Consider the following 12,081-nt stretch of genomic DNA (forward strand, 5'->3'; position numbering starts at 1 on the left):
AGAAGTGAAATACTTCCATGACAAAGAACTAAAGAATTTCATGATGACAAAGCCAACCCTACACAGACTACTAAAAGATATTCTAAAGAGGGATCAAAATGACAACTCCATGAATGAGAATGGAAGAACCCACCAAGTAGGGCAAACAAAGACAGGAGAAAAAGAGGTATACAACAGCAGGTAAATAACACGTTAAACATAAGTCAGTACATCTCAATTATAACCATAAATGTAAACAGACTCGATTCACCAATTAAAAGAAACAGACTGGCAGAGTGGATTAAGAAGCAAAATGCAACAATATGCTGTGTAAGACTTCATCTATCAATTGGTTGGTTTATCTTCAAAGTTTTGTCCAGCTGGTAATGTCAATAGTTCTACGATTTGTGCCTCAGGAACACAACTGTTTTCATAAATCACAAATGCTTTGTCCTGGCTTTATGGCTTATTGACTTAGAAATAAATTTTCTGCAAGATTAGAATTCAGTGTAGATGCTGCCAAAGTTCTTACCAATTTGAATGTGGGAAAATTAGAGGAATCATGTACTAGAACAACAGATATTCTACACTATACATCTTAGTTTTGAAATACATCTATAAAACAAGTATACACTGTCCTCAAATTCTGCAATTATCTTAAAGAAAAAGTCACTTAAATCACATTCCCATTATTAAATGATAAATTCTAATTCTAGAAAAATATATAAGAAATCTTATTGGTAAATACCACTTTTTGAGTTATGTTCTAGATATTTCTTTAAAATAGGTATTTAACTGATAGATCTTCATTTGGCCTCCAATGTGTTCTTGATTTTGAATTTTTTTTCTCTGTTTTGTATTAATGTTTAGGTTTGGATGGGTCATGCAGCTTTTACTGTTTTTAATGTGAAAATATGTGCTCTTGTATTTATCATTTTTCTAGTTTCAACACTGCTGTGGCCGGAAATTTCACACTTTTGTTACTTGTTAAATCCTCAAATCCTATAAGTAGGTTTCAGATCACTGTTCTTGATTCATTTTGTTTCTTAATTCAATGAGACTTTTTGATGTGTGTATACGTGACGTGCACGACAATCTTTACTGCTCTCTATGTCCTCAACTGTATGAAATTTATAAACATAATACATTTTTATTTTGCATAAAAAATATAATTTTACAAAGTCCACTACAGCTTTGAGAACCAATTTATAAATTAAAAAAAATAAAATAACTTGAGACTTTTATAATAGGAAAGGTCCACTGCACCAAGCACTGACAATACTGTTCTTTAAAAACTTCACGAGGTTGACTTAGTTCCCTGAGAATATTACAACCATAAACATAATTCTCAAATCGGTACACTCAGAAATTCAAAAGGCTACTTCTTCAATTAAGTGAAAACACAGTAAACAACAGATGCTTATTTAAGTACCCACAATTTTCAGGCACTATGTTAGGGGCCAGGAAAAGAGACATGTGAAATGTTACCCCTACCCTCATGAAATGTACGCTCTGAAAGAAGAGAAGATATTAAAAGGGTAAATGTAATAAAATGAAGTGATTTAACACTAGGGGAAGTTAGGTACAAAAAAATGACAAAGCAGGCAGACTTAACTTGGTCTGAGCATCAGGGAAAGTAACTTAAAAAAAAATAAAATAAAATAACATCTCCATGGAGACCTGAAGGACCAAAGATAGCTCGAGATAGAGGAGACACTCTGTGCAAAGGCTTGGAAGCAAGAGCTCAGCTCAGCTGAAGAAGAAAACTTTACATGACCAAACACAGTATAAGGAATAAGGAAAGAAAAGCATTGTGCAGGGACTTATAAGGCATGTTTTTTTTTAAAAAGACATTTGAATCATCTCATGAGGAAAGCCAACCCAAAAGGCCAAAGCCTGAAAGTGAACGGTGACTGTGTGCTTTTCAAAGAGAGCTCTGAAGTCTTGGCTTGGAAGAAGCAAATCTATAGGCAGGAAGTTCAGGTAAAAGAATGTGCCACGTGAGTCACCAGGGCCTGGCTGCCAAGAATGGGGTCCCTGAAAAGTCAGGCTGACTGGCCTCGGGAAAAGACAGGATAGGGAAGGGTTGGCAATAGCTTCCTCCCCTTCACATGATCCACATGATGCATAAATGCATCATTTATGGCTTAAGATTACTAAAGAATTTTGCAGAGAAGATGAAAAGTTTCATCCTCACCTGATAAATGACATAAAATTAATTGCTTTTCATGTGACATATTGAGCACTAGGAATGCACTATTATACCCTAGGCAGATTAATGTAAATACTATTTTCTAGTAATGAGTTATTCCAATGAACCATAAGAACTAGTAACCTCTCATGACAAGACATCAAAGCCCAAATTAATCACCTGTCCAGATCGGTGTAGATAAAAAGTGTGACTGAAAAATATGATGAATGTTTAAATTATCTTTTCAAATTATTACAGTAAGACACACTGCCATTAGCCCCCCTCAAGACACTCCGCCTTTCTTCAAACACACTTTTCCAGGCTTCCACCCCTTTCTGAAGAGGTTCTGGAAGTCCTCCTTTACGTCTTTAGTTGCTTGCCAAGGCTGCCTCAGCGTCCTGAACTGATCAAAACATTTCCCTTGCAAGGTCATTTTGACTGAGGAAGAAGCCACAGTGCCAGGGACGGTGAGTAAAGGAGACAAGGACACACTGCTGGCCGCACAGCTGCCTCACCACTGCAGGGCACACGGCGCTGCCTGAATACCTCACAAAGACAGTCATGAAGGACTTCAGAACTGCTTCAGAAAGTGGCTAAGTGGTGGGCTAAGTGTGTTCAAAGGGAGCGGAAGTATTGTAAGGGGATTAGTGGCAATATGTCTGTGATGTTTTGTGTCTAGTTGTCCCCCAAAGTCTCATGTAAATTATGGGGCAGACACAGCTGGAGGAGCAACCAGTGGCTTGCGAGGCAGGGCCAGAGGCCCAGGGCGGTGCCCGAGGGGCGCGTGAACCATTAAAACTGGCTAGCCTGTGCTTTCTCAGAGGGGTGGAGAGGGTCATCCTGGACATGGTACTGCCCCAGCCTCTCCTCCGGGGTCTTGAAACTTCCAGTAACCATGAGCTAAATAAGCCTTTCCTTCCCTCATTTTGAGGGTCAGGTATTTGTCCCAGCAATGAGAAAAGAGTAACTAACAGTGTCCTTTTCTGTCCTATGTTTTAACATTAACTGTACATTTCTATAACCCTCTGCATACAAGGAGCAAGTGTTGTGGTTTGTGTTTGGTTGTCTCCCCAGAGCCTCATAATAGTCACAGGGCCAACTTCTAGAGTTTGTGATTAATTCATGATCCAAGGCTGGGATTATGTGCGTGAGTGCTGCATCCGCCCTGGGGCAGGTGCCTGAAGGCAGCATAGGAAGAGAGAGGCTGGCTAGCTGCGCAGCTGCTGCTCCTCCTCCCTTCGCTCTTTGCTGTTTTCCACCACCAGGAGCTGCCGCCCTCTACCACATGCCACTCTGCCTTGGCGCCAGCCGAGTACGGATTGAAACTTCCACTAACTGTAACCTAAATAAACCTTTCCTTCCTTCATTTTACATGTCAGGTATTTTATATCAGCAATAAGAGAAAAGTAATCAAGACAGCAAGGAAACCAATGATGTCCAATATTAACTGAAGTTGTTGTTGAGTATTCAATGTGAAATAAAACAAGAAAATATTTTCTCGGACATGGTGGTGCACATCTGTAATCCCAAGAGGCATCTCAGGCGGCTGAGGCAGGAGGATCACTGCAAGTTCGAGGCCAGCCTGGGCTATAGAGGGAGTGACTTGAAGCTAGCCTGAACTACATAGGGAAGCTTTGTCTCAAAAAAACAAAAGAAAAAATCCTTTTTTCTCTTTAATTTAAATTACATAAAATTGCAGTGGTGTTAAGACAATAACTACAATTAATGCTGAACAATCACACGCAACTAAAGGACATAAGAACAAACACTTTTAACCTTGAGTAGATACACTGTCACCATAAATATTAGTAGTGAAGCAAACCTACCCAATAAGTCTATCAAAAGGAAACATACTTTCATACTTGAGAGATATTCCTTTTTTTTTTTTTTTTTTTTTGGTGGTACCAGGGATTGAACTCAGGACCTTGCACTTGCCAGGCAAGCACTTATCCCACTGAGCTATCTCCCTGGCCCTTAAAGATATTTCTAGCAATGGATTTCCCCAGCAAGTCAGACACAAAGAGCTCACCTACCGTACTTGCTTGGCAGCCTCCAGTACACAGGGCACAATCTTAAACCCGGGTTGCTCTTCAGAGTCTTCCTGTGGCTGGTCCGGAGGCGGAGCAGCCCCATTTCTAATCCATTCCAACATTAGTTTCTCGTCCAAATCAAAGAGCTTATCCACAACCTCCCCCACCTTCACCAGCAAGTCAACTGCAGAAAACACAGGGATCGAGGGACTGAGATGAGAAACAAAACATTTAAAGCAGTAAGACCAAGCAAAATTTCTAAAACCACAGCAAGAAATCCAAATCTTGCCAAAGTAATACATATTCTAAAAGCGATTTATTTTTCCCCTGTGCTTAAATTTGCTTATCTTTCTTCATTTTTAAATGGGGTATGTATCAGTGTCCTGGAAATCTGAGAATAAATTTTATGACTTGATCAAAATGTCTTGTTTTGCATTTTCCTTCTGTTAAAGTGACTGCCAGAAACAGTTACATGGTTGACTAACAAAAATAACCTGAAACATTTTTTAGACTACCTGGTGACTTACCATTTGTTGAGCTTGACATGATGAAACAAATGCTATCATAAACAGCGGGATACTCCCGGATCCTTTCCACCCAGACACTGGCCACTTCTGTCTGGGAAAGGCAAGTAAGCAACAACCTACATGACAAATGTGAGCTTAATATCTAGCTTCTAAAAACAGCAGAGTGCTTAATTGGGCAAATGGGAGAAAATTTATTAAGAGATCAGGATGCTGACATGAATTTATTGATATGAAAGGGTGTTCACTACACTCTGGTAAGTGAAACAGCAAAAAATGGCATATATAGCACTGCCAATTTTTCATTTTCAAAAATACATTAATATGTACAGATAATCTATCCCTGGAAGTAAGATGCTGAGCACAGCATCTATATTTTTCTTTGAATTATGGGTAATATTTTTTTTTTATTACTGGTGCTGTTATAAAATGTTTCTAAGAGGAAGAAATCCAGAAATGCTGGAAGTACCTAAGGTCATGTCTATATCAATAAGCTTCACTGTAGTAAGCATATCAATATACACCTATCTCAAAACATGATGTACACTTAATATATGATTTGACAATCACACTCAACGAAGAAGTTTAAAAACAGTGTAGGAAATTGAAGAACTGATTTGCCTAGATTCTTTTTCAGGTGATGCCATGGAATCCACAGAAAAAGCACAGCATACCTGCTTGTCTCCAGCAGAGTAGGTGGGTCCGAATCATATAAACAGTGCAGTAACACCTGCCTACGAAAGAAAACACGTGACCCATGCACTTGAGTAGCATCCCTCCTTTCAAACAGCAGGGTTTTAACTGTTTTTTAAAATATTTTTATTATCATATAAGGCATCTATACACAGAAGTTTATAGTTGATAATTACAAAGCAAGCAAGAAACACAACAGTGCTGCTTATCCATACCCTGTGTGTCCAATTCAAAAAAAAAATTTTCCCACCTAGAAAAGGTCATTAAAAAAATAGAAAAGGTCATCCTGACTTGTCCAACAACCATTTTTCTCACTTTGTTGCCTAGTTTTACTATTATATATATATATATATATATATATATATATATTTGGCTTTACTTTTAAACTTTATATAAAAGAAATAACATTTTATTATTTTCTTTAAACTTCTTTCAGTTATCTATAAATCTTTTTTGTTTTTAAATACTATACATATTAATAGGGTACAATAGGATACTTCAATACATGTATATACATTCTTAGGTCTTAGGTTTTTGCTCAAAACCATGTACATACATGTACATAACTGTACACATACAACCATGTACATGCTATTCTTTATTACTGCAGAACATCCCATTGCATGACTATAATACAACTTTCTTTTTCAGGTTACTGTTGACATTTAGCTTGACTATAATTCCAGGCTGTTTCAGCCCATAGTCCTATAAAAGTATTTGCATAAGGGGTGATGAGAATATACTTCAGTGGTACAGCACTTGCCTAGAACACACAAAGACTCTAGATTCAACAGCCAGCACCACAAAGTAATGCATATGTATATATCCCAAGTTAACTAGACGATGCCCAAATGCCCAGCTGTTCTAAAGAAACCGAACATATTCATGTTCCATTAGTGTTACAAACTATACTATATTTTAAGGTAAGTATTAATTGAATTCACAAAATTTGTTAACATTTTGATTGATGAATTTTTGATAGGAAAACTAGAGACCCACAAATTCTGTAAATGACTATCAATTACTTTTTTTTTTTTTTGACTATAAATTACTAAGGAATATCTTGAACTAAGATCTTAAGAGTCTCTCTGGGGCCGGGGAGATGGCTCAGTGGAATAAGCGCTTCCCTGGCAAGCTCAAGGGCCTGAGTTTGATCCCCGGTTCCACAAAAAAAAAAAAAAAAAAAAAAGTCTCTCTACACCTACCAGAGGTTAAATAGCTTTCTTTTAGAGGTTTAGGAGCTTGAATTTTATCCTAATTCTTCATGGTCCCAACTCTGAAACCACTACCTGGACAAGCACTTTCCTTAACCTATTTTGGGCACAGATTTCTTTGGGCTCCTGATTAATAGCCATGAACCCTCTGCATAGAAATTGAATGCACTCACCAAATTTTGCATGGTAATTTCAGGGTGTTCTCAGATCTCCTACAATAACCACCAGTGTATCCACCATTAAAAAAACTCTTGAGGCCGGTGAGATAGCTCAGTGATCCAAAGTACCTGCTTAGGCAAGCTTAGGCAGGTGCAGGGGACAGTGGTTTAACTCCTGGCACCACATGCTGCACCAGCCCCACTCTCAGGGTGGGCTGAGGTGGCAAAATAAATAAATAAATAAGTAAAACTCTCTGCTCAAAAACTTTCCTGCACACAGAAAAGAACTAGCCTCTAAGCAGAAGTATGAAAACCTCATAATCACATAAAGGTAACCCTTTATCTAATAGCTTGTCGGCAAAATTTATTCCTTGAGGTAAGTTAAAGCTCTCAGAGTGACACTGCTTACAGACCTACTTCCCTGGACAAACCTGCTTCTTAGTTCTTTGAGTCCTTGGATTCCTTATGTCTACATTGTTTTGTACTCTGGCCACCTGTCCCCATTACCAAGTTTGCTCCCACACACTCCTGCCCTATCCTGTTGCCTACTGACCACCTGCAGGTGCCTTTGCAACTCATGAAAATGGGTATAAATCGTGAACCATGGCCACGCACAGTGTGGAAGCCCCACAACACCACCAACATAAAAGGAAGTTCCTGAGAGTGTTCATGGAGATGAAAGAAACACTACATTTCATACTTTCCCATCTTTGCAATTATTATTATTTTCTTGGGATATGAAATATGAACCTAATTTAATTGTAATTATTATAAAGTAAGACTTACCCAAGATTTTTATCACTGCTGATAGACACACATATCTCCTGGAAACAGGCCATGTTCCCTAAAATTCCCACACAGATTTCCTGCAAAATTAAATTTCACAAGTCACAATGGCTCTGAAATGAAAGACACATATATAAAAATAATAACTTGAACCAAAACTTTCACTAGGCCAAGTTAAGGCAGAGGTGAATAGGAAGCAGGTTAGACAAGTTAGGGGGCCTACACCCTAGCTCTGACAAGTTCATGGCATTTGAGAAGAAATGAAAGAGACACATAAAAGAAAGAAAAGAAGAAATGTTAGAGATGAAGTGACTCTTAAGGGAATAATGCATATAGCTAATACATACACAGCTAATAAAGAAAGCACCCTGGCCATAGCACAAAGTGGGAAAACAGCACACGATAAGTATAGCAGACAAGAAGGATCAGGTTTAATGCTTTGAATGTCATGCTGAAGAGTTTACACTTAATCTAGGAGATTATCTGGAGCGAAGAAGGTTCTTACAGAGAGACAACATACTGAAGCAGTAATTTAGGAAGATGATTCTGGCAACAAAATACATAAGCATTACAGTGAAAAGTCTGAAAGACATTATGATTCTACCTCAGCACTCATGATGACCAGGTAGTACTCTATTCTCCCTGTACCACTGCACATAATGTACAAGGTAGGAATGTTAGCCCCATTTTTCAGAGAAAGAAACCAAAGCACAGAGAACTTCAACAACTAACTGGCCTAAGATCTCCATCTAGGAAACACAGATCCAGAGCCTGGTCATTTAGCCAAAGTACATTAATGCACCTCAGTAATCAAGATGAAGATGAGGCTGTCATAGCTGACAGTGGGGGTGGCAGGAAGATATAGGAAAGGATGAAGCAGAGACAGGCTCTGCTAGAAGACGAAAGCAGAAAGCAGCTGAACCTGATTCGGAAGTTTCAAATGCCTCATCTGTCTACTCAGAGACCCTGGTCCCATAGGAAAACTAAAGAAAGAGTATGAGAGGACAGAGTTCCAGCAGTACCATTTCCAAACTTAATGGAAGCTATAAATCATTAAGGGTAATCTTATTGATCAGTGTGACAATCACTGAGTTAGGACACAAGGAATCTGGGACCAGAAAATACAGCACACAATTAGAGAATACCTGAAGGAGGTTGGAGATATGGTACCAAAAACCAGAACAGAAGCTAGGGCTTTGATTCTACAGGCAGAGCTGCAACTCAGGAGTATAAAAAGTAGAGGAGCTCAGCAAGGAAATGCACAGGAAAAGCAAGGAACTAGCCTGTAGCTTTTTTGAAAGAGTCCATATTCAGGGTACAGGAAGAAAGAAAATTGCTAGTCAAAGTGACAGCGAAGGGACTGAGACTTCAGGTCCTATAAAAGCTCGGGGGAGAGAGGGGAGATGGCTCAGTGGAATAAGTGCTTCCCTGGCAAGTGCAAGGGCCTGAGTTCAATCCCTGGTTCCGCAAAAAAAAAAAAAAAAAAAAAAAAGCTCCAGGGATAGAGCTTCAATCAAATGTGGCATTCAAGTGTTGGGAAAGGATTACAAGAATGGAGAGCCAGCTAGACAGCTCAGCAGTCTAAGTACCTGCCTGGGCAAACTCAAGGATCAAGGTTTGATCCCTGGCACCTCAGGCACAAGGGCCCCGCCCCTGTGTGTGCTGAGCCACCACTGAGTCCTACTATGGTGGCACACACCTGTAATCCCAGCGCTGGGGAGGCTGCAAACAGCAGGATCACTATTAAGTCCAAGCTGTGTAGTGGGACCCTGTACTAAATACATTAAGGGGGGGGGGGCAGAAAAGAAACACATATACCTCCCTTACAAATGAAAATGGAAATAACTGCACTTCCAACCAAAGACCAAGTACCTCAGTCTCTGCTGCTCACCACAAACACCTAAAGAACTTCAAAACTTTAGTCTAGACTCTCAGCAGGGAATATGGTTCCAATCAGGGCTTTCAAAGTTCACTGGGATGAAGTTTCTAAGAGTATGGCCTCCATCAGCACTAGTACATAATCCCACTGGGGACCATCAATCCTAGAGCCTACTGCTGGCCATCTGGATCAGAAATTCGGCAAGTAGGCTCAGCCATCAGCAACGTGGGACCTGCTGAAGTGGAAAAGCTCAACGTCCCAGGTGACTCTAAAGGGAGCCCAGGATGAGAATCACTGAAAATGTATTACAGGATTCTAGACTTTATAACCTCAGAGAAAGAGAAGCAATACAGTACGCATTACACTGGAGTCAGGCCTAGGCTGACATCCCATTTCCACTTTTCCTCAGTTCTTCTATCTATGAAGTATTCCTTATAAGAGCAGTAAAACCAAATACTCAGTGAATAGCAACTACTCCTAAATACAAGTACTCAACAGATGTTTACTAACTGTCCATCATACACACAACACACAGCAATTTAAGAGACAATGAAGCACAGGAAACTCCACAATACATAAATAAGGATCTCATTTAGTCTTTATTATTCTTGGAAGTTTACTATCAGCAATAACCACTAAGACCTTATATATCTGGCAAGGCGAGAAAAACAACTACCCTGAGTAAGAGATAATGAACACCGAGAGAAGACAGAAGACACATAAAGAAATGGCAGCCACAGTCAGTGGATGAGCTCAGATGTACACAGGTGTAGAGACATAGTTTTAAGACAAAAGCCTGATGTCCCAAGAGAGTAGGGAACACTAGACTGAGCCCGAGGAGGGTTGCTGTCTGTTTGCAAATTCCCGGAAAGCTGGGACCCAAAGCAGCAGTTAACAGTTTCTCCTGCAGGCGCTCTGTCCTTTGATCCCTTGCTTGGGATGCTATCAGCTAGCATTTGTGTGAACCTAGTGTTAGGCAAATGGTAGAAGTCAACAGAGATAGTAGTTTGTATTCACTTAAGTAATTATGCACATTCCTCAGCCTGCCTTTACCCCTCAATAAAAGTGCGATGCTTCTGAGGCTCTGGGCTCACTTGGAGAGAGACTAATCTCAGTGAGACCTCTGAAGCCACATTCATCAGGTCTTCTCGTCGTTTCTTTTGGCACCGAATCCTAACATACAACACACAGGGAGTGCCAGGTTGGGCTAGGCTGTGTGCTGGAAAATGACGGAGGTTCAGGCTGTGGAAGTCTTAAGCAACAAACGAAGTTAACATGTTTTTAAAGAACAGAAAATTGAGTGAACAAACAAGAAATATGAACTGAGAAATGAGATGTCTGGGGACTATTCCCTGCATTATCACATACGAGCAGCACAATACAGTGATGACTGGTTTCCACAGCTGTTGAATGAAAGAATGTGCCTCCCTTCATCCAGCTCTTAGCACACAACCAGTGCCAAGACCTACGAGCATTCAATAAACACCTGCAAAACCAATTTATTGATTGCAGCAAGGAAGAAAATCACACTGCGAAAAATGAAATGCACATACTTACTCTTAATCGAGGACACTTGGATTTGGCCAATACACCCATAAATATGTCAGGAGCATTAAATTCTTGGAGAAATAAAGCTACATCCTATAAAATACAAAAATAGTATTTACCTAATTTGTTTTTCTACCCACCATGAATTCTCTAAAACTTACTCAAACACCTTTGCTGATTGCTAGGTCTTATGTCAGAAGCTGGGGGTTAGGGAGAAGAGAGTGAAACTCATAGTTCATATTCTCTAAGAATTTAAACATGATAAAGGAAACCGCTAAGAATTATTGCTGGTTGGTGTTCAAAACTCAGAACCTGTGGCTTCAGAATTCTCAACAGAAAAAAGTCCTGATCACAATATAACTCCAACAGCCTCAAATCTTTCTAGAGTTTACACAGTCTACAGAACCAAACGGGGCACATCACAGAGGTGAATGAACCTGGAATGGACGCAAACTGGGCCAGCTCAGCTCCAGGTTGGCTTACTGATTAAATCAGTTACTGTGGGGAATGGTGCTATGCATTGTAAAATGGTTATATAGGCCACACACTGCTTTGAGCAATGACAAACCACATGTGACAGTGATCTCATAAAATTATATTGCCTAATAATGTCATGCTGTCTCAGTGTGTGCAAGCATGTTCTATGACATTCATAGGGCAAAAATTTAGCGTGTACTAAAATTGTAGCATATCCTGGTACTTCCCAACCCCACCGCCATACCATATGTACATATATACATACATATGCCATACCATATATAGACAAAGTTATTCCTCAGAGTGAAACACTACACCTTTAAAAAAAAAAATGGACTCATCACCTTGATACCCAAGAGTTTTTTCAGAATTTCATGTCCAGCCTCATACCTCATCCATTGACATATCCCATACTTTGCAAATTTCATTTTCCATTTCTTCATCAAGCTCCACCTGCTGCTCCTCATCTTCTGACTTGGATTTGGTGTTTTCAGGTGTGACAATCTTGAGAATCATGAATTAAAGAAATGAATAAAAATTACCCATAGTACTTTCACAAGTATTATCCCATAACCATTCAGAAATCACCAAGAGACTATCTT

General features: G+C 39.6%; 1 protein-coding gene across 1 annotated transcript in view; it reads right to left on the bottom strand.

Moving 5' to 3' along the window:
* Saal1 (serum amyloid A like 1) overlaps window positions 1–12,081 on the bottom strand; it is a 30,556-nt gene that overhangs the window by 16,705 nt on the left and 1,770 nt on the right. The window contains exons 2-7 of the mRNA XM_004634921.2: window positions 11,870–11,983; window positions 11,012–11,095; window positions 7,576–7,655; window positions 5,399–5,458; window positions 4,728–4,843; window positions 4,204–4,384 (exon numbers count right to left, since the gene is read on the bottom strand). Coding sequence (XP_004634978.1) covers window positions 4,204–4,384; window positions 4,728–4,843; window positions 5,399–5,458; window positions 7,576–7,655; window positions 11,012–11,095; window positions 11,870–11,983 — 635 coding nt within the window. The remainder of the gene's footprint in view (window positions 1–4,203; window positions 4,385–4,727; window positions 4,844–5,398; window positions 5,459–7,575; window positions 7,656–11,011; window positions 11,096–11,869; window positions 11,984–12,081) is intronic.

This window comes from Octodon degus, unplaced genomic scaffold (genome assembly GCF_000260255.1).
Source record: "Octodon degus isolate 3935 unplaced genomic scaffold, OctDeg1.0 scaffold00067, whole genome shotgun sequence".
Classification (NCBI taxonomy): Eukaryota; Metazoa; Chordata; class Mammalia; order Rodentia; family Octodontidae; genus Octodon; species Octodon degus.